The sequence below is a fragment of the Megalops cyprinoides genome, chromosome 4 (genome assembly GCF_013368585.1).
Source record: "Megalops cyprinoides isolate fMegCyp1 chromosome 4, fMegCyp1.pri, whole genome shotgun sequence".
Classification (NCBI taxonomy): domain Eukaryota; kingdom Metazoa; phylum Chordata; class Actinopteri; order Elopiformes; family Megalopidae; genus Megalops; species Megalops cyprinoides.
The window spans coordinates 15,538,765-15,561,206 of NC_050586.1; the positions used below are offsets into that span (position 1 = coordinate 15,538,765).

Genomic DNA, 22,442 nt, shown 5'->3' on the forward strand with positions numbered 1-22,442 from the left:
GGAAACAATCCATCTTTTTAGATGTGTTAAAAACACGTTAATGCATTAATATATACTTGCACACCCAAAGAAAAATGTTGTCTGTTGTGTTTGCATGAAAATATGACAAGACAGAAATGATTTTGTTAACCAGTATATTTAGCCCATCTTGCACAACTGCAAAATACACTCATGTCATAAGAATGTAAATCTTACTTTTGCTTCTCCCTCAAACAAAATGTATAAAACGGAATATAAAATTAACACAGTCCTAAGTAAAATAGTATTGCAATAACTTCCTTCTGCTGGTGAAACTGTATTAGTTATGTGTGGCCATCCAACACACCCTTGATAGTCACTGACAGGGTTTCATTCAAAATGTTCATTCACTCCCTGCTAATCCAGGATTCACAAGCAGCAAGTAAATACATGATGACCTGATGAGAGATATGTAGATAGTGTGAGCGTGATTTGAAATACAGTCCAGTGGTGCTCTCCACACCTTGATCGGAAATTTGAGCTGCTGAGGGACGTAGGGATCTGGGCAGTCAGTGATATTGGAATGTAACAACGGCATTTAGTAACTAGCATATGACATAGTAGTAGTATGAAAGGTCATGACCAGAGTAGTGAAACACTTGTCCTGGAAGGCCCAGTTTCAGCTACTTTGACTTAAATACAAACCTAGTATTGCTTAACTCAAAGCTGTATTGATCATTTAGGTGTCTAGGAAGGATAAAACATCTTGGATAATGGTTCCCTGCAATTAAGCATTCTTCAAAGCCTTTCGCACACAGAAATGACTCAGAATCATTTCTAGGTTGATCATTTCAGGTCAACTTAAGTGCAGCTAAATATGGGAGAAAACATCTAGCTGTACTCAGCTGTCCCACAAGAACTGAAAATGTAGAATCAGCTCAATTGCTGAATTGGATGGATTTCCCTGCATTTCATGATTCCAAGCAGCCTGTGTGAATCTGATGTCTTCTAAATATTTGTGCCAATAACAGACAAAGCCAACCCCTACCATAAATATACCAGAATCTACATAAATCTACTCATAGATTTACCAGAACTGAATTTCCTCGAGTAACTTGCTAATGATTCAACTGATGATGATGACACACACAAAACGCAATGTGTTATGGGGTTCAGTCAGCATTATAAATGTCTGCTCTTAGCTCTTAGTCAGCTCATTTTGACTACTGTGTTCTATGCCAAACAACTCAAAGGTTAGAATCAAAGGCTGTTGTTTAAAAGTTCCATATTACATTCCTTATTGACTGTCTTCAACTAACTACACAGCATGCAAGGCTGTTTTGATTTCCCTTGCTTAAGAAAGTTAATTCTACACGTTCCCAATGCATGTTAATACAAATGTCAGGCAAAAAAGCTAAAAATCAATGAGTAGAAAACTCCACACGACATTTGTCTATTCATAACACTTTGGTGAGGTTATACCTATGCAATCAAACTGCTACAATGCCACAGAGATGATGTGAATGTTACAGTATGTCTTGACTGGATAAAAGTCACCATCTGTCCCATTTAAAGAATGGTTGCGCTAAGGCTAAAAATGAGGATACTTCTGACAGGGGAGGGAGTCATTATTCAATAAAAGGTAATTAAACCTGTGCTGCCCTGCATTAGATGCTAGTTTTCTTCTTTCCAGTCTGCTGTGTGTAATTACACAGCCAATTGAATATGGAAATCATGAGGAACCTGGTGTTTCTTGAGTATAAGAACATATTAAACATGAACTTAAGCATGGAGTTAAACTGTTGGCCAATTTACACAACATGGCGAGAAGGAGAAAAGTTTCATACAGATGCCATATATCCAGCCTGTGTTTGTAAAATTCTGACTTGTGTAATTTACAGAATGATCAAATTGACACTCATTTACAAAGTGGCAATGAGGGTTACACTGTAAATATCTTCCCTGTCGGAAGTGAACTGACAACAATCGGCTAAAAAAGAAGTTATGTGAGTTGAGGTATTTCATGCTATATATTTATGTTCTGACTGTTAAACTGTTGGCTGCAGTTCACTGCTCTGCCAGTGCAGAAGCTGTTGCAAACATCAGCCCTATCCCACCCTAGAACAAAGTGTTCAGAAACTGTTGAACTGTATACTCTGGCACCTACCTCCTTACCTGTTTAGCTTATAGGCAGTTCTGCCTCATGCTAAACACATAACTACTGAGTGGTGCTGATGACATTGACAAGACACAATGAAATAATTATTAAAAAGTAAGATGTGTACCTTTGTGTGAGGGCACAGGAGGCATAACAACATGTCTATTTCAATAAAGCATCTGTTTCCAGTTTTTAAACTTCTTAGTCATTATTGTACTTCAAATATATACATTAGCACCTGCAGGGTAGGAGTAAAACAAGCTTCATGGAAGGACATGTGTATGTCAGCGTCATTCCCTGATGAAGCTCAGACACAAGTCATCCTTCCCCACCTACCCCCTGATACTTTATACTCATAGGTTAACTGTACAAGGGCCAGACTCAACCCAGCCTTTCTGCAGTAACTTCTCCCTCTCAGTCTGTCTTGCAGTCCATCTTTCCATCTGCTGTCCTGCAGTCTGAACAGCAGTCAGTCTCTGTGCTACAGTTCTCTGTTCTCCCTGGCACAGGTGGGGCCCAACGTGAGTCCATATACTTGGCAATTAGCTCAGAGTTCTGGTAGATGAGCATGCCGGAGAGCGTGAGGGCGATGCCGACACAGCTGAGGGCCGACAGCTGGCTGCCAAAGAGCAGCTGTGACAGCAGCAGGTTGCCCACCACGGACAGGTTGCCCAGGATGTGGAGCGTGACGGCTGAGGTGCGCGTGATGATGCAGCTGCTGGACAGGTTGTACATAACCGAGCCCAGGCAGCTCAGTAGGATGAGGGCCCAGAGGTGCCGGTCATAGTGGAGCGGGGAGTCCAGGCTGGCCCAATTCTCCAGGACCAGGGCCGCCACTGCCAGGATGCAGAAGCTGGGAATGGCCATCAGGTAGAGAAGGAAGACTGCGCTGATCTTCTCCTCCTGGAGCAGGATGCCTGAAGGTCAGTGGCCAGACAGGGACATAGGCAGGGCACCCAGAGACACACAAATTACAGACACACACCAGAGAGAGACGCTGAAACATGTTATTTTTTACCAGCAAAGTGGTATGTCCTGCTTGGATGGAAGATGCACAACTCCCCTAGACAATACCCATAAACTCAAAGAGGAAAGATGAAAAATTCTTAATACACATGTGCTTCCTGAGATGCTGAATTTAAAAATGGCACAAGGTTCTTTTCTACTGCTGTCACAAAGTCTAATAGTCCTGCATTTCTACTCTGCAGACTGGTTCTCCTTCTATTAAGAGACATATATTGCAAACAGCTGGCTTGAGGCCAATTTACACAACATGGCAAGAAGGAGAAACGTTTCATACAGGCACCATATATCCAGCCTGTATCTGTAAAATTTTGACTTGTGTAATTAACAGAGTGATCAAATTGACACTCATTTACAAAGTGGCAATGAGGTTTACACTGTAAATATCTTCCCTGTCGGAAGTGATGTGACAACAATCAAGAGGCAGTTATGTGAGGCGAGGTCTTTCATGCCAGATATTTATGTTCTGAGGTGAACGGTCTAAAATTATGCACAGTAACAAAACACTGCAAGACTGACTGGCATTTCAGAGAAGGGGGTTTTGAGGCCCAGATAGGGGGAATGATTTAACGTTAGTTAATATGATACAGCAACATGCTGTATTGCTGTATCATATTAGGTACATACATAGGTACATACATTTGTGCAAATGTGTCAAACCGAGTATCATTTTGACTTGTGGGTGTACTGTGGTCCTGCTATCTTTCCAAAGGGTCTTAAGGTACAGATATTACTACAGCTAAGGTAAGATATTAGACAAATTTGTGTATTTGAGAAATGATAACTGGTTCATAGATGTACAGTAACAGTAAGATCACCAACCAACAACTAAATTAATTTATTCAATTGCATGGTCTTTTTTCTCCACAACAATTTATGTAAAATTGTTCCAGTGCTGTTGCTATTTAACATAACGCAAATCATCTATTTCAGGGAAAATCAGAACAAATAATGAAGGGAGAATGTTTGCAAAGTCATCCTAAAATTGCATTCAGCTTTTAAAAAAGAACATAGAGGGGAAAATGGGAGCACAATACGTACCTCTAAAATGGGTTATTGCATTTTAAACATCTGAAACACTTGAAAAGGATTTTCAAGCAACTGTCAAATCACATCGTGTGTGGTGTGCTGAATGGATCTTTCCTTCACTTATATATAAAACAAAGCACAAGTCCGTCAATGTAACTTATTGTAAGTTCCCAAGAAAAAGCATATGTCAAGATTTGGTTTTCAGTAGAAAGAGGCAGAGATGATACTCCTTGTATCTCCTGAGTACTGAACTGCTGACACGATGTAGAGAATGCAGTAGCCTACTACAGTTTTCATACATTTTAATTTACATAAGAACAAAACTCACATTCCATAAACCTAAACTGGAGTGGTGCCGAATCCGCCGGATTTTGACTAGCCAGAATAATTACACAACTGTCAATCACTCACTTTGCTGAATGGACTTGACTCCTCTCAGCATGGTCGCAGCGAAAACAAAGAAGCAGCCGGTGTGGTCGTACTGTACCTCCCCCATGACGCTGAACGATGCCCCCAGACAGATGGGCATCATTGCAGTGTATTTGACGACGTGATGTTGTTCTCCCAGAATCAGCGTGGAGATGGCCAACGTGAAGATTGGCGTGGTGGAGTAGATCATATGAGCGAAGGAGAGCTGGACATAGTTCAGACCCACGTTCCCGAACGCGATGCTGGCGCAAAAGGTCAAACTGAGCATGAAAATTTTCAGCCTGGCGCTGACAGTCAGGACATCCTGATCGCTACCACCTTTACGCCGGACAACCTGCGACTTGAGGAGCCCATAGTCCACCACAATTGCGGCCAGCATATGTAGCGCCGACAGCAGCAGGGGGTACCTGAAGTTGTACACTGCAAAGATCCATTTATTTAAGCTGGATATCGTTGTGCCCGTCAATAACCATACGAAGACGGCGGACGGAAGGTGTAGCATCTCCGGAGTTTTCTTCGCGGTCACCAAGTATTTGGAGAAGCCATTCCTTATCATATTCGTTTCATCGTCCTCTCGTCTAAAAAATAAACAATGATAAAAACAATGATATTCTGTTATTTTCGGCATTGCCTTCTCTGTTGTATGTTTCTACAGCTGGGTTCCATGCAAAGTTACTTTGCTAGCCAGTCATGCTCCCCTTACATAATAATGTGAAACGCTACTGTAGTTAAGCACGCAACATTAGCTTATAAGAACATAGTCTGGAAAAAAAACAGTCCCAACACTGTTCTGGCTCGGCAATATCTTACCGCCCCCTGGTTTTGGACAAAGTGTCCGTTACTAAGACATGAACAAGGATAATTTCTTCTACGACTCATACACGTGTTATTATGCGGACTGGCACTGGGTTGGCTTTGTAACCAGAATCCACTGTCATGTGCCACCTTTAGACTACGGCAGAGCGGTTAACTCGACTAGTTACACTGCTGAAATTAACTGGCAGTGATGTTTTTTTCTTATTGTACGTTAAGGAACATATGTGTCTGAATATTAGACAAATTATAAACTTTGCTTGAAATATAGCACACTTTTCCCAAATGAAAAGGTTCGACCAACTCCGCTTCAATACGAATTAATCCTCTTTGTCCACAATGTTGAGTAATGCATTTAAGATAATCGTATTGTTAATTTCTTACAACGCATTACGGAGTCACTGACATTAACGACGATTAATAAGAAACGAAAAACAACGAAATATGTTACTCGGATTTAAGAACAAGAGAACAGACACTACGGATAGATTGAATCTTGCCTTTGTTCATACGAAACGAATGAATAGTAGGCTAGGACTAGGACTACCGCTCATGTGTCTAAAATTTGTTTTTAAAAAACTGCGGTGCAATATTACCTTTTGGAACACAACCAGCACGTGTAGGGTACCGACCAGCCCTTATGTCTTACATAAACACCAGCTGCGTCCACAATGTAGGCTGTTACTATCCTAACGCTCCTGCATGTTGCACCCACACAACATTTCTTAACCACACAACAAAAGTGGAATATTACACTGTTACTATACTGTTGCAGAATATAACTTGCCATTCACGTGCAATCGTGCAAGTGACGGATTTATATTGTATTCACAAAAAATAGACAACAAATTAATCGGAAAACTATCAAAATGTCAGGTAACTAGTTAGATCCTCTACTTTTAACCATGACTATTTCTGAACATACTTCCAGCCACTTATCTAAGTAAACCTTTACTTTAGGTACCAAGATACCTTGTAATATACGTTCAAGATGGTGTAGGCGAGTCACAGATTTAACTTTTGATCTTGTGCATAACTACCAACAATCTGACATCAAAGCTGAAATATATATAGATATATTAACGTTGAAAGAGAGTAGCGAAAATGCACTATACACTTACAACAAAACACGCATAAAACCACGCATCCACGACCAACACCACCGTATTCTGACAAGTAGTACTTACCTCTTGCAGAGTACAGTCGATCGTTGCCTCGCCGCACTGAAGTGGCATTGGTGTTCCGCTCCCCTGTCACCAGATCAGCGCTGTCATAAGCGCGTTGCCGAATTTAGACTATTTCATTCATCCGTTGAGACGCAAAGGTGACCTCACAATAACAACTGCACGGCCAGATTTTTCAAACTATACGGTAAGTATGGAATGAAAGTGGTCAAGATGTCTTTTACGTTTATCTCGAATTTACTGTCCCATTTGAACGATTACATAATCTGTACGATGAAAATATAAAGGAAGTGCAACCATCCATTCCACCATGTCTAAGACTGCGGTTATATAAACGCCTGAAGTGTACTATTCAGGAGCGAAAGCACACCCCTGTAGAACTTGTTTTAAATGTTACACTCATTTCAAAACTGACCTGTGTGTTTTAGGTGAAACTAAATAGGCCTAAGTAGGTTTCCTCAGCAGTTGTTGCCTGTTTAGTGGAATGTCAGATACTAAAATCCAGTGTTCAAAGATCTCAAACAAGTGAAATAATGCCAAGTGTGACTGAGAATAACAATCAGATCTCTTATTTTTTTCTAAAACCAAATTTTGTAGTATCAACAAATATTTAAAACTTCTGAAAAGAGTATGTTGGGACCCACACCAGTCTTTTTTTTGCCATGTGTGCTCTGCGGATTGGAACAAAAACAGCTGAAGGCTCTGGTAACGCCCTGCAGTCCCATAGGATGCCTGATTGCACACCTGCAAATGCAGCTAAATAGATTCAACACCCTTCAATTTGCTATGATGCGTGTACCAAGCCTGTCAAATTTGCATGCATCTGAACAACTGTCATTCACCTATATGCAGCAATACATTCTGCAGTTGAAGACTGACAAAAAAAAAAAAACAAAAAAAACCAGACACTGCGTTTAGAAGTTTATTCACTTAAAGGATGAAACACATTTTTGCCATATATTGCAAGGAGTCGGCTGTAAATCTCCAACGACAAACATGATCAAGAAACAGAATAGGACTGATGATAGTCTGATTCTGCCAAAAGAAATACATGCTCATCAGAAGAAATGCGTAGTGTGTTAGAAATAGAACTGTTCTGGCAGTTACCCTCTTGCAAGGTGAAAATTCCTCTACACTCCTCAATGTTTCGTGGATTAGCAGCTCCAATTAGCTAACTCATCAGGGAATTACGTAACTGCACAAGCATGTCTGCAGAGCTTTGTGAATTCCATCCCTTCAAACTGACCTTTCATGTTTTAATAGCCTGATATAAAATAAGGTATAACTGCTTGATTATGTCCATATGGATGTCACATGTCCTTTTGTTGCATAAGTATTTGATCTGATATTCCTACAAAAAACAATCACAGTAGTACAAAGTGCCCAGGACAGTTTTGACCTGGATGTCTTATAAAGATTCTTTTAATTAAAGTGCAATTTCTCTTTGTTCATAATATATGTTTTGACTACTCTTTAAGCAGAGACATTCTTTCAGTAGCTGGTCTTTTTGATGGTGATCTTTTGAGCCTTCTCGATTTTATAATCCCCAATACCTGAAAAAGATACCAAGGTTACTGTTAAGGAGACAGTATTATTAAAAACCATACAGCCATGGGGCAAGAGTATCTAAAACAACATCTGAAATCATCATAGACAATAATTCACAACTGATGAAGAACTCAATATAGCTATTATCTTTTTAGGCCTCCAATGATCACTGTCCTCCATCACATTCATATGTAATTGATTATTCAACTCATGCACCTCTGTACATTAAAAGCTGTTCGTTGGCATAATGATACTCTTCAATGACACTCTTTATTTGTGTAAGTGTGTCTTTGTCCAGAACAATGGACCTCCTGTTCTCACCTTGGGTAAGGGATGCTCCATCTGATGACAGATGCCAGTAGCTGCGGTCTGCCTGTCGAGCCCGCTCCTTATTCACCACGCTCAGGAAGGGTCCCCACAGGCTGGACTCTGTCTCGAACCTGCAGTCACAGACAGGTGTGGACATACACAGCTAATCACCAGGTGTACCACCACAGACCATAAAGGCTGTGAACAAGCAGAGAGGAAGACAATGAAGACAAGAGAGGAACATGCATCACCCCTCCACGCCACTCACGTGAAGTCATTTTGCTTCTCCTGGAGGAGCTTCAGGGAGTCGAGGAGCGAAGAGCTCTTGGGGACCTCCAGAGAGTATGTGGTGGCGCTGCCATCCGATGTGATCACCTCCACTTGGAGAGACACCTCCTGACTAGAGGGTTCTGGAAGTGTGGGCTTTGGTCCCACAACCAGGCTGTCTGTATGGATGTACCCATAAAAGGTAGAGGTACAGCAAGTGAGCATCCATAATCCACTTCTACCAAGACCATGCAATTATGTTAAAACAGTGGAACTCATATGCAGTTAACAACAATGATCCAGAAATATAAAGCTCCTTTTTGAACTACTGAAACTGCTTTACCAGTTTGGAAAATCTGCTTAACACTGAAATAACTATGTATACTAGATCCCTGTGAATGCAGTTGAAAAAAATCAGGTAAAAATTTAAAAACTGTATGTATTCAAATGAATTTCATGAACAAACCATTTTTCTCTGATGGAAGGTCTTGGGCGAATAAAATAATTACATATTTTGTCAGTTTATGTGAAGGCCATGATGGTAATTACTGTTCAGGTCACTGTTCACAACCTAGACACAGATTTCTTTAATAACTACATATGTACTCAATATCACCTTGCCTAATATCATAACATTCTTAGTATTCTTATTATACTACTTTTTCAAAACTACTACTTGCCACATATCATCATTTTCAATGTTAAATAGATTCTTTTATCACTAGGAAACTTGCTTATTCTCACCTCAAGAGTAGCCAAGAAACTTTTTTGCCCTTTAGGTGAACAGTTATAAAATAATTAATTTGCTTTACACAGCAATACCACACAGAGTGGTAAAAACACTAACAGCTAATATGCTTGTGGGATGGTGCTGTGAAGTGATGTATAAAGTGATATCATCAGCTAAACTGAAACCAATGCAGCTTCTTGATCTAGCCAGCATCAGCTCTCCAGTTCTGACAGTGGAAAAGGGCCTTGTGTGTGCATGTGTGAACAATTATGCTTGTGACGGAGCGCAGCTTCGCTACAATGCTGATCACAAGGATGCACGTTTGATCCTATGAACAATACTAACCCGCTATACAGGTGGAGCATTTGCACACAGCACTACATTAGAAACAGCACAGGAACCATCTCCTGGACTGACATGCCTCTCTAAAACACAGGCAGGTGTGAGTATGGGCGGCTCCAGCTCTTACCGTCTTCACCTCTGCACTCCTTTGTCTTGACATGCAGGTAGGATTTCTGCTGAAGGGCAGGCAGGGTTTGGGAGATGGCCATGGGATTGTGGTAGGTCCCTTTCTTGATGTCAGTCCTTATTGCCTCAATGGAGGCAGAGCACTCTGACACCTGGCTGCCCATAGCTAGCAGGGCCTGGGACACAGGGCAACAAGGTCAGCCTCAATCACAGAGGCACCATCTCCACTGTTTTGATCACATGCACATGCTCCTCTTCTATGCCTTTATGCGCAAGAAGCCTGTTGCATTATTAAGCCATGCTCCTGTTTTCTTCCAGCGTGTTCTATTAAATGAAGTAGAATTTACCTGTATCATATTTTATTCCCTGCCATTTCACATCTCTGCAGATAAAACCACTGTTGGTGTAAATACAGATGCCTTTTTGCCGGTTGAGTAAAAACATACTGCTACAACCAAACTCACAACAGTATTCATTTAAAATACACTAAACCACTCAGTGCCCCATACTCCAACTTTAACTGGAAAAAAACAGAAGGATAGTTCTTCTCTCCCTTTACCTGCACTGCCAGCCCGGTGCTGAACTCATTACCCATGTGACCGTCTGGCCTCTGGGAGTCCAAGAGCTTCTGCTTGATGGTGCTCAGAGCCTGCTCGAGCTGAGCCATGTCCTGTGCTGAGGCGAACTCCTTGTGGCATTGCAAGGCCATCCCTGCCATGGCAAGCGTGTCTGTGGGGGGAAATGGACCACACAAAACCTCAGTGGTTTATTAAATGCAATCGCACCCAGGGTTGCAGAATATTTTGGTTTGCATCAAGCGTTTATCTATCAGGCTATCTATCACTACTTTGTCCGACTAAGCCCTGTCCTTGGGTTCTATTCTCAAGTACTTACTGGGTGTGCTCCATTTCAAATCCCTTTTCTCAAACTTCTCTACACACTTGTCCTTGGAAGGAGCCCAAGGTAAGAAATGTCATTTACCTCCATGCACCATTTATGGCTTTATACTTCAATCTATTATTTCATTACATTACAACATTTCATGCTGGTTGAAACTCTGCTTTCTCCATTTAAAGGGAATTTCATTCCTTCTGAAACAAGTGAAGGAGGCACTATCGGTCCTCCATCATCTGTTCGCATTTGCAGAGATTACATGAATGGAGATCACTAATACTAGTAATGTTTAAAATGACAGTAACTAAACTAACATGAATGCATTCTCTTATTGTAGAAAATGTTAGAACTGTGGAAATTGTAACAATTTCTGAATATTATTTGTAGCTAGTCAGCTAAATAAATTGAACAACAGTCATGTAAAATTACTCCAATATTAGCAAACAACACCTCAACACTCAATCTGTAAACTGGCATGGTTCTTTGCTTCTGTTTAGTCAAAAGTCCAGCTAATGTGGGCAACTATTATTTTGTTTTTCATTGCTATGTTGCTAGCTAGTTATGTTAAGCCTGTAGTTTTCTGACAAATCAGCTAAATGGAATATGATAAAGATAGCCACACTGCAAGCTTGCATGCATGCAGGCTTAATATGACTTCTCATGCTGCATCGGTGGCTGTCGGATGCACATCGTAGTTTTCCATCTCCTGCTCGCTCCTCAGACAGGTTAGTACATAACAGTAAAATGGCACTTCTTATTGTACGTATATTTGCCTGAGGGCAAAGGCAGTATAATAATGAACTGGAATACAACAATTTAACTTCAGTATCAATAAAAGACGAGATGCATAATAATGACAGTAGCCTAAGCAGAAACCTTCTGAGCATTTTTTGGAGAACAGCACTGTTGTCCTCGATTGTGAGAAGGACGAGGACACAAATTTAAAGAAGAGGTCGAGAAACTTTCAACCAGAGACAGCCTTCATCTCTGAGCCCCAAAGAGACTCACCGATGCATTCAGATTCACCGTGCTTGATCTTTCCCTGTTCAACGGCTCGGACGAGCTTGTGGCTCACGTGTGAGCTGACCCGCACACCACTTGCACAGAGAGCCAGCACGCCCAGAGAGTACTGGTAGTAGTTTGTCAGCGGACGGTGGCTGGCTACAACACACAAAGACAGAGACACATGCAATAAGTCCATAAATAAACTGTGGCTGGTGGAAGGAAAAATACCATTGATGACTGAGGGAGTGGCACATTATCCTTCTACAGAAACTGTAAGGTTGGCCGAGGGACAGCGGGACAATGTTAGAACAAGCTTCCCTGAGAGTAACAGTGAACGGACAGACAGACAGAGGGTGACAGGAAAAGAGAGGAGAAGAGACAGCGTAAGGGACGGAACAGAGAACCAGAGGAAGACAGGCACAGAGCTTACCACTAATGTGGTCTTTCTCCAGTTCCATCTGTCTCTTCAGCTGGACAAGTATGGGTTCCTGGTTGATTTTCAGGCTACTGAGGTCAGTGCAGGAGGCCCTCAGGGCCAAGACGTAGAGAGCTAGCAGCCCCGTCACAGGCTGATGCTTGGTGAGAAGGCTGCAGAGGAGGATGAGATCAAATGCAAAAAATGATTAATGGCTGTACAGAGCAACACAAACAGCACAGGCCAGAGTGGGGCTGAAAAGCACGGTGAAACTGCGAGTGGAGGAGTTGTATAACAAGCCGGTAAGGTTAAAAGTAAATTCAGAGTCTTAGTACGCTTCTTAATGTGTGGATTTTCCAGATTTTCGTGTACTCCAACACACATCAATATCCTGTAAAAGAAAGAAAACTGAACAGAGGAAATTGAAAATAAAACCCCATTTTTTTCACATTTCAGGACAAACAACAATTGCCTGCATATTTCATTCAAAAGCTCACTTGCTGCAGAAAACAGAATTATTCAATGTCTTTCAGTCACAAAACCACAAGGTCGTGTGGATTACTGCGTTTTCTCATCTCGCAATTCAGAGACATCATATGTACCAGTCACAAGCATTCCTGTCTTCCTGATGTGCAGGAGTAGCTAATTAGGTCTACACTCCTACTGCAGCAAATATTACCCATGAGGCAACCAATTATAGTTCATCATCAACATTCTGTGCTTAATCCATTTAGCTGTTCCTGTAACTGAAAAGCAACTGATTACTTTAAATGGCTGTGCACCATGGGACAGCTTAGTGATAACATACATTCACATCCACCGTGACATTCCTATGTACCCTGCTGTGTTTTTTCTGCAGTGTCCCTAACTGTGCTGTGCTATACCTCTCAAGGTTATCATGCAGGTCTGTCTTCAGCCGGACTAGGTGAGCACTCTCCATGCCCAGGTTGTGGTATGTGGACAGGCGCAGGGCCAGGTGCACGCTGGGATTAGGGAGTGTGCTCTGGTCCTCCAGGAAGAGCAGAAGTTTCTTGTTGAAGGAGAGGATAAGCTCCTCATGTTCGGCACTCAAAGGGTCTGCACACAGACATAGACTCAGGTCACATCAGGTGAGTCACAAGAGGACAGGGTTATACGGGGTGAAACTTCAAGGAATGGGATAACAGTGGGGGACAAATTAAAAATGGCTCAACTGGATGGGGAAAAAAAATCACTCACCGGAATTAACTTTTTTTTTTTTTTAGAGCAGCACCATCCCATGTGCCATTGTGATTTTCAAGGCGAGCCAATCTATTATTACATGACCTACAAATGTAATTGGCACTCGCACAAATGAACCATATGCACTGTGCATCACCGCAGTTTCTAACATGACCATGACCCTGCTCTTAAACCAGTGTAATGGTTCTAGGATGAGAAAAGTTTATAACAGCGGTGCTGTGAGCTGTGATGTTAACTTCAGTTCCCTCTGAATCAGCAGCAGCGTAATAACGCCTTGAACAAGGGCAAAGGAAAATCTGCTTCCTGTGGTGCTCATATTTGCTGTCGCAGCACTTCCCTGCAAGCAACAAAAGGCCCGCAAACTGCACACACAAAGGGTTCACAAGGGTCACCGATATATTCAAGAGATGAATGTCCTGAATGAGCCCCAGCCACCCCCCCTCTGAGAAACAGTCACCAACATATGACATGATGGGCAAAGTGCAGGGACAATATCGCTCATGTCACAGTGACCCAACTGAAGAACAGGGTTGTCGGGTTCTTAAGATTTTGTGGATAAATTACCTCCTCTGATAAGAGCATCTGGACAGAATGTCATTCATTTAGAGAAATCATTTATTGAGCTTCAGTGTGCTGGAGACATGATAAAAATGAGATGTGAAACCTCAGATGCACTAAACCCACAAACCTTTAACCTCACCTATTTATTTCAATTTCAGTTACAAGGGGGTCTACTTATAACATAATGAACTGTACTGTCTTCGCCCGCAAGTCTTCAAATAAATTTTTTAGTAGCTACCACAAAGAGGAGATACTGAGAATTTATGTTTAGTTGATAATTATCTTGAACCTGTTTTGATAAGCATGCTTGTTCTTCACTAAAAACAATAAAAAGAAAGATTGCCCAATAACAGCTGATTCAATTTACTTTATCAAATCTAGTAAATGTGTTAGCACTGCCATTGTGCGTTTCATCTGAAATTAGCTTTTAGCTAACTGGGATGAAATAAGTTATTGCGTTAAGTTATTGCATTTACATTTATTCATTTAGCAGACGCTTTTATCCAAAGCGACTTACATAGGTTACAGTTCTTTACAATGTTATCCATTTATACAGCTGGATATTTTTACTGAGGCAATTGTGGGTTAAGTACCTTGCCCAAGGGTACAGCAGCAGTGTCCCAGTGGGGATCGAACCGGCAACGAGTCCTGCTCCTTAACCACTATGCTACACTGCCGCCCACAAATGGTTAACAAGTTACAAACCTCGCTTATTAATCAAAACTATTCAAACTGACGTCCAGATGAAAGCTTACCACAGACGGAGTTACATAAAAAGAACCACCTGATGGGCGCTCATTAATAAAACAGCCAAGTTTCATTAAGCAGTCATGAAAAACAGGTTCAGAATCATTTCCAGTTTAAATGTTCCGATTTGTAGCTCACATAATGACATCTTTATATTTAATTTCAAACATTGAAAAAACAACATGGGAACGAGTCCAATGCAGCATCTGCCATTATGCTGGACTTTCCCTGTAGTTTTCGCAAGACCTGAGTTCCCAACATTTCGCAAATATTTGAAGAGGACAATACAACATCGTCGAAAGACATTTCTCAATAGTGTCGATTGTATCACAGTACATACCCAAATAGTAACCACTTTTGAACATTTGAAATATCCCATGAAATTTAAAAAAAATATATTTTGAACTACTTACTGAACACCCTCAAACACACAGCTGACCACATAAAATAAAAATTAATGTATGGTCAGATCCATTCACTCATACATTAAGGCATGACAGGTGCACTTGCTTGGAAAGACAAACAAAATTAAGAAAGGGTAATTACCGCACGGCTTGCCAGTGACCAGAGCGAAAAGTGCGCACCCAAGGAAGAAAGCGAAATTCATTTTGCTGCATGGGAGAGAGAAAGGAATCAAGAACAGACCTGAGTAAGCGCCGTGTGTCAACAAAATAGCAGGTGTCAAATTACTTCGCTGTGTCCTTTGTTAGAACAGGCTACACTGCTTTCTTATAACAGACAATGTTCATAAGTATTTTAAGTTCCACAACATTTGCAAACACAATCACAATGTCTACGACCGGTCTTATGAAATATGTCTGAGCATCAGCCAAGAGTTCACCGTGCTCGATGAACAAAAGTAAACAAATCTCCTTTGTGCAAAACTCCAATAGCATTGTTATTGATCTGGGATCTGTTGAACATTTTATAATTCACCTCGTCAAACGCCACTTACCCGTTACAATCGCTTTGTTTAAAGAGAGGCGGTGCGCAACACTGTGTAAGACGTACTGTGCTCCTCTCAACGTCTCAAATGTTTTTAATAGCCATTCCTGTTCTTTGGCCTGCTCAGTCACATGACTTACGCTCTTGGATCATGCGTTGCGAAAGGGAGGGAGGGGTGAACAACGAAATGTGTCGATTGAGTTGTTTCACAAATTATCCAGTTTAGGATGACAAATGAAGTGCTTCTAAACAGTTTGGTAAAATATTATACAAGAATTATACAATGCCTTATAGAAAATTTCAAAACAAAAAGACAAAAAACAAAAGACGCAAGTGCCTCCATCAGCACAGTGCAAGGAAGAATTGATATTTAACCACACTCAGGCTTTTATTAAGCAATTATAGGAGTCCTACTTTACATTTTTCTTTTAGGTAGTTCTGGCTTTTGGATGCCTGTCAGAGAAGCTTGATATACTCTCAAATGGCACCGGCAGGTACGGGACTACCTGTTGAGCAAAGTACTTCAGACTTGAGGTGTGCAATTACTGTTGCTGTTCTTACTGCGACGTTATTGTTCCCTCTGACAGCCGCCTGCTTCCCATTGCTAGGCGGATTATACAGCATTGTTTCTCAGCCCCATCCTGTGGTGCCCCCTGTCTGTCTGTCCACAGCAGGGTTACAAAAACAGCTGTCAGTAGTTACTCAGGATGAGTTTAAGCACTGACAGCCATTTCCAACGGAACCTTTTAAAGGCTCTGCTGACATCAGTATAAAGCAAAGTAAGGGGTCCATTATAGTAAGGGTGGCCTGATGTGGCATGGAGTTTGTCACGTACACACGTGGTACTACATTACTCATATTCAAACAACACAATCCTCCTGTAATTACTGCACTGAAAAGATTTTGATCCTAGATCACTGCAAGCAACAACAATATGTTCTGATAGTGTTACAGAAGTGTTATTCATCTATTACGAAATTGAGACAGTCGCGAACAGCAGCATGAAACATTTGACCGAAGAGTTTAAACCTGTACAGAGGATGGAATCTGAAACGACAGGCTCTGAAGTAAAAAAGCCAGCTCTGAGAGTTGCCATTCCCTAAGAGAGTTTAAATATAATCTAATGTACTACTTCCATCATTGAGCTGGGCTCTGAGAATAATACAATAAATGTATGGTCAGAGCAGTTAAAAGTCAGCTCAAAACACTCACTATCTGCAAATGTGTCCCTGTGGCATTACAGTATCAGGGTGAAAAGATTTCAAGTTATTTTTTGCTTTTCCATTGCTGGCTCAAATATGGACAGATTGGGAAATTTTAAAATTCTCATTAATCTTGACGACTGTCCTTTCTTTTCTTCTGTTGACCAGCTGATTTAGCTGCGAGGTTGAAGAGGATTTCCGCTGTGGTAGTGTTACAGGCTGGCGATGCACTGTGTGTGATTGGCGTATCTGAAACGATAGACATTCCAGGGCATTAGTCTTGTTTAACAATATCATCACAAAAATTTTAAAGCATGGGTACTGCAGGCATTAAATGCCTTTCACTTGTTTGATTCTACCATACCGTAATGAACTTGTTTGATTCTACCATACCGTAATTAACTTAAAGACGCACAAAATTAATTTTGTGCATCTTTAAGTTAACAAAAAGGAAACATGCCAATTGTTCAGGATATTTTGCAATAGCTGTAACTTTGGTGTAAGGGAAATTACATTATTTGTAACTTGCATTTTCTCTTAATATAAGACACAGTAATCATATCCATACTTTACATGGCTTAGAACTAACTGAAATGGGAATGGCAGACAAAACATTTTCAAACTTCCACGTCGTACTGCAATATGACATCAGATACGTTTGTGCTAAATAAATGGTAGAAAGAGTAAAACATTTTACTTGTCATGGATACAATGTTAATAGTTCTGTAACTGTAACCACTTTATATTTATAGAAATCCACTGACAATTGTGCCTTCATGACTCACATTTTTTTATCCCTTAATTTAAGTTGTCTGTAATGCAGAGGATTAGCAAAACACGAAAAGAAATGCGAACTCATGTTCTGCAATACTGTAAACTACAAATCCCAGAATCCTCTCCATCTGACTGTTCTAGAAAATATGGTCGGGGCCTAGAGTTTTCTGGCTACCTTGCTACAGTTAAACAGTTCCCCCATAACAAACTGATTAATATGTGGGCGGGTTCAGTTACAGTATGATTTTCTGTTACTTTCTGCAGTGTTGAACAACTGAAACCTGAGTATTTTGAGCTTTCTCAAATACAGCCGGTAACTGTTATGTCAGTATTTGTGTTTTTTATTTAGCTAGCTAGTTAGTCAGCTTAGAAGGTAAAGATTCCAGCTAACGTTAGCTAATGGGTCGAATTTATCAGAGTTCGTCAGCCATCTAGGTAGCAGGAGAAATTTAAATGTTGAAGTCAGATGTGCACGCTGTCTAAATGTAAGTCACCGAGACGATTTATTATGTCGCTAAAAGCTTGATATATTAGCTAATGTTATTGGAGATAGTTTCAGAAACGGTTGGCTTTTTAGGTAGTTAGAACGTAGATGTTAGCTTGCTAGTTCACGAGTTTGCCTGTTATTTTGTCGCGGACGTTCCACATTTAGCTGCAGCCAGCTGTGATCTGGCAGCCGGATAACGTGTACGTAATTTAACAGTAATTGTTGAAAATCACGATACATATCTCTCCTCGTATCGGTCTATCTGTCTGTCTGTCGGTGTATTTATCCATTTAGAGTTTGAATTCTTCTTGCAGCTCTACCACGAATGCATATGGTTGGCCATGGAACCCCAAAATCTTGTCACTATCTAGCTATCTAGCTAACAGGTTAAATGAATGGCATGTTGCTACTTTAACAGGGATATTAACAGTCGAAATGCCTGTGGTTAGCTATCTGTGTACCTAGTTTTTAGATATGGCGATGCAAATAGCTTGTTATGATTTTAACGTATTGGCATGGGAGTGTTATTTCTCTCAAGAGATGAGTAAACGATGTAATATTCAGCAGTACTAGACACCTAATGACAAAAGACGTAGTTTTTGTCCGGTGGTATACATAACATAAGTGTTACGTATGTTAATACCGTGGCCATATTTAAAAGTCTCACGGGGGTTGTCTCTTTCCTCTGTTTCAGGCAAGTTGTCCAGAAGGACACTGTGATCCCTGCAGTCATCAGTGGAAATACACCATTCTCATACCTTCACCCCAAGCTTTGTCAGTAAAAAATCTGTCCAGTCCATGCACTGAGTCTCCCTGAAGAGAAGGATTTCTTGTGAGTCTCTTCATCACAGTGAGGATCACAGTGAGTGGACAGACCAGCCCACAGACCCACCGTCCACCTTTGTAAGCATGCACAGACCTGGCACCTCAAGCGGCGAATTGGGGTTCCTGCCACCTCTGTATCCCATTTCGGGGTTAGGTCACCCCGCAGAGCCGGGGGTGAACCGAGGGGGTGCAGAGGCTATGAACCTTGCTGGAGCATCAGTCCCAAATACGTGAGTGTCCAGTCGAGCCACTCTACACTAACTGAAGAGTCGCATTGAATTGCAAATACACGGGGTTAAAATTTTCTGAGTTAAGTGGAACTGAGTAACTTCAAATATGCAGGCTGAGGTTAAAAAGTGTCTCACTAATCCACATCTTGCTGTTTGTGTTGCATGCCATACCAAAACTCTTCTCTGGTAAGAGGGATAGTTGCACTGGATTAGAGACATACTCCTGGTACAGAGCAAAATATTATGCATGCACTCACTCATATTTGTCCCTCTGCATTGATCGCTCAGGAGCTGGGAGAAACGTTGCCTACGGAAGCACAGGAGAAGGCCTGACGACGAGTAAGTAAAAGATGGTTGGATAAGCTTGCTATTTAATGCAGTACACGCTCTAAAGAATGATTGGGAAAACAAGAATTAAAATGGTCAACATACCTGTGACTAAAATGTATCTGTATACAATGTATATGAGATTGTGCATCTCAACGCTATTCCATAGGGGAGGCTCACGTAGGCTTTTTGCTGCTGGTAGTAATGAAATCCAGCTAAGCAGTTAAGTTGAAAAGCTCCTCAAATGTCTGGCACTGGCGTAAACAGAATAGGAAATGATAGACCTGTCAGTCGTGTTTAAGACGGTTAGATCAGCTTTGGGTGGTGGTGCTGAGCTATGGCTCCTTGACCTTCTTTCCAGAGCGTGTAGTGCCAAGAGGCGGCGGTTGTCGGGGGAGGCGGGCTCCACACCGTGGGGTGACCCCAGCCCAAAGCAGTGGGTGGGCTGGAGTCCAGAGTGCAATGGGCCCACCCTGCAGCATGACCCTAGCCATCACCAGACTTGCCCCGCCTCTGAGAATAGTCTGGGCTACGCTGGCCCCACCCCTCCACAACCCCACACCAAGGTGGAGGGGTCCTGCATGGAAGTGGAAGCAGCCCAGAGGCGCCTGCAGGAGATTGAGGAGAGGTGTGTGGGAGAGAGGACTGGGACTGGAATGGTGGGAGTGGGGGGTTGAGACAGAGGTTGTGCCATTCTCTCCATACACACAGACATCCAAGCACACATGTGCGGGTGTACACATGTACAGTAAAAATGCTCTGTGGTGCAGGATAACCCTGGAGGATGACGACGAAGAGGAGGACCTGGATGTAGAGCCAGGACAGAACAGGCCGGTGCTGGTGATGTCAGAGAGCCTGAGGGAGGGGCTGCAGCGGGGCCTTGGAGACATTCTCCCACAGACCATAGCGGAGTCAGTGTGAGTATCACCGTTTCCCTCTCGTTTTCCCTGAAGCACAAAGTCAGCTATATGGCAGTCAGTTTGTAGAGTGTTAGATCCATTTTTCAAAGATAATTCATTAAAGCACAAGCCAGTACTGTACAAGTCTTTCTTTGATCAAGAAATGTATTTATCTCTGTATCTCCTTCTCCACACATTGCTCTTTGTTGTCCTGCATTGATCCACTTAATTACAGTTGGGATTTTCTTTTTATCCCCCTCCTTCCCTCCTTTCCCACACACGTCCTGCCACCTCACCTTCTGTCCTGCAGAAGCCGGTCCTGTATGGAGCTGGTGGTGTGGCGGCCACCGGAGGAGGCCCTGCCGTGTCGGCTCAAAGACTCCTTACAGAGGCAGCGGAAGCAGAATGCCTGCAGGCAGCCCCCAGCCTCCTCCGCCCCTCAGCCTTCCCCTGCCCTGGAGACCAGACCCCACGCTGGGCTCTACTGCAGCCTAAGTGCCCAGGCCCTGGCCGAGGAGGAAATGGAGCTTTAGACTCATGGGGAACTCTTCCCGAGCTCATCAGCCCTCCTCCCCCTCTGTTTTGGCCTTTGGATAAATGGTGACAAGTCTTCAGATAAATGGTGACAAGTCAAAGAAGGGAGGTGGAAGAACGTTTAATTTCTCCACAGACACAGTGCTCATTTCAATGCATTGTGTTTGGGCCAAACGGATTGCCATGCTGCCTGGCATGGGCTGTATGTTCTACAGTCGCTTGTACCGTCTTGTCCTCAGGATCTTCCTGGACTGGCCTTTTTCCCCTAGGTGTTGCACCAGGGCAGGATGTGACAAGTCCCGTATGTATGTGAAACGCGAACGGTGCAGCAACACAGAAGGGAAGCAACGGGAGAGCTTTATAGCAGGGACCACAACGATTAATCCGTTTACAGCTGCCCTTCCACAATCATGCTAGAAGTCCAGTGTCAAAAAGGTCATGTGCTATGCTACCACTGTGTGGAGTACTTGCATTTTTTTCTTCTTCTCTGTTGTAGCTACTGTAGTGATAAAGCTTACTTCTCAGCAGACAGCTTCAGTGTATTATAGAAAACATATAGCAAACATTTGTTTTTCAGGCTTAGAACTGGTTAACTGCATATGGACAAACGCTTGCAAGCTTAAAGTAGCTGATCATTTTTACATTTAGCATCCACGCTTGTTAACATTTTGTTTTCAGTCAGCATTCAAGCTTGGTTGATATTATCTCTGTATACAACATGTTGAAAGTTGGGTTTGTTTATGGTACTCTAGCTCTGCACAGCAAACAATTTTGCATTATATCCAGTGCCAGTACAGTTTCTGTGTTGTGTGTTTGTGTGAAAGAGGGGAATGGAGGTCTTAAGGGGTGGCAGCACCTGACTCCCAGCAGACAGTGGCTTGATTTTTTTCTGGTTCCCCATCCTAGGGCTCCAGTGTGCAGCTCCAGCAAGAGCGTTAGCAGTTTGGTGATAAGCAGTTTTGTTATGACACATCTCTCGCACTGCATCCATGAAGACCGTGCGCCCAAATTCTTGTCCCGGACAGCAGTAAATCCAGTAAGGTTTATCAGCCTATTCTTGGCTTCATTTTTTAAAGAGCAAAAACAAATGACAACAGTTAAGGTGCTTACTGACATAGTAAGGTCATTATATGCACTGAGATGATAAGAAAAGTGCCCACCCCCCCCCCCCCCCCCCCAAGAATTAAGTAAACTGCACTACTTTTATAGCTTGAGGCTGCATCATCATCTGTAAGTGAAATGAAAGAAACTACCCCGTAACAGGAGTTACAACATTCATTCCTAATAGAATCCCAGTCTTGAGTAAAGCACATACAATCAAAAATTAAACATTGTATTGGCCTTCAGAATGTTCTTGTTCTTTACGGATTGGGATGATTATATTGCACCTTAACAGTGATGTTGGAAGCCTGTGTGAGTCGAAAAGTTGACTTTTTAAATAAAATTCCAGTGGAAAAATA

At 42.0% G+C, this 22,442-nt stretch overlaps 3 protein-coding genes across 5 annotated transcripts; 1 reads left to right on the top strand and 2 right to left on the bottom strand.

The window, feature by feature from the left end:
• Positions 1–2,530: 2,530 nt before the first annotated feature.
• LOC118776125 (solute carrier family 35 member E4-like) lies at positions 2,531–5,153 on the bottom strand. Its single transcript, XM_036526220.1, has 2 exons — positions 4,580–5,153; positions 2,531–3,033 (listed from the first exon to the last, which is right to left on the bottom strand). The coding sequence occupies exons 1-2, from the start codon at positions 5,151–5,153 to the stop codon at positions 2,531–2,533; spliced, it is 1,077 nt and encodes a 358-aa protein (XP_036382113.1).
• Positions 5,154–7,508: 2,355 nt separating this feature from the next.
• On the bottom strand, positions 7,509–15,834 carry tcn2 (transcobalamin II). The gene is made up of 10 exons (XM_036528085.1): positions 15,715–15,834; positions 15,306–15,370; positions 13,115–13,307; positions 12,246–12,403; positions 11,819–11,971; positions 10,476–10,645; positions 9,918–10,092; positions 8,720–8,897; positions 8,464–8,582; positions 7,509–8,147 (listed from the first exon to the last, which is right to left on the bottom strand). Exons 2-10 carry the CDS (start codon positions 15,364–15,366, stop codon positions 8,086–8,088), a joined length of 1,269 nt encoding a protein of 422 aa, XP_036383978.1. The 5' UTR covers positions 15,367–15,370; positions 15,715–15,834; the 3' UTR covers positions 7,509–8,085.
• Positions 15,835–17,884: 2,050 nt separating this feature from the next.
• ccdc117 (coiled-coil domain containing 117) lies at positions 17,885–21,570 on the top strand. Of its 3 annotated transcripts, none has more exons than XM_036528088.1 (6): positions 17,885–18,004; positions 18,862–19,222; positions 19,511–19,561; positions 19,911–20,177; positions 20,320–20,466; positions 20,759–21,570. In XM_036528088.1, exons 2-6 carry the CDS (start codon positions 19,077–19,079, stop codon positions 20,979–20,981), a joined length of 834 nt encoding a protein of 277 aa, XP_036383981.1. In that variant the 5' UTR covers positions 17,885–18,004; positions 18,862–19,076; the 3' UTR covers positions 20,982–21,570. The 3 variants fall into 3 exon arrangements, with proteins under 3 accessions (XP_036383981.1, XP_036383980.1, XP_036383979.1); XM_036528087.1 differs by having other exon boundaries at positions 17,885–17,993; XM_036528086.1 differs by lacking the exon at positions 17,885–18,004 and adding an exon at positions 18,023–18,165.
• The last annotated feature ends 872 nt before the right edge of the window (positions 21,571–22,442 follow it).

Excerpts from the sequence above, each read along its gene's own strand:
- tcn2 (XM_036528085.1), bottom strand. The coding sequence starts at position 15,366 with ATGAATTTCGCTTTCTTCCTTGGGTGCGCACTTTTCGCTCTGGTCACT. Across the intron at positions 10,646-11,818 it reads CGGTGAATCTGAATGCATCG|ACACGCTTGCCATGGCAGGG; the intron begins GTGAGTCTCTTT and ends TTCCCCCCACAG. Across the intron at positions 8,583-8,719 it reads GAGAAGCAAAATGACTTCAC|GTTCGAGACAGAGTCCAGCC; the intron begins GTGAGTGGCGTG and ends CTGTGACTGCAG.
- ccdc117 (XM_036528088.1), top strand. The coding sequence starts at position 19,077 with ATGCACAGACCTGGCACCTCAAGCGGCGAATTGGGGTTCCTGCCACCT. Across the intron at positions 19,223-19,510 it reads GGAGCATCAGTCCCAAATAC|GAGCTGGGAGAAACGTTGCC; the intron begins GTGAGTGTCCAG and ends TTGATCGCTCAG. Across the intron at positions 20,467-20,758 it reads CAGACCATAGCGGAGTCAGT|AAGCCGGTCCTGTATGGAGC; the intron begins GTGAGTATCACC and ends TCTGTCCTGCAG.
- LOC118776125 (XM_036526220.1), bottom strand. The coding sequence starts at position 5,153 with ATGATAAGGAATGGCTTCTCCAAATACTTGGTGACCGCGAAGAAAACT. Across the intron at positions 3,034-4,579 it reads AGTCAAGTCCATTCAGCAAA|GCATCCTGCTCCAGGAGGAG; the intron begins GTGAGTGATTGA and ends ACTGACCTTCAG.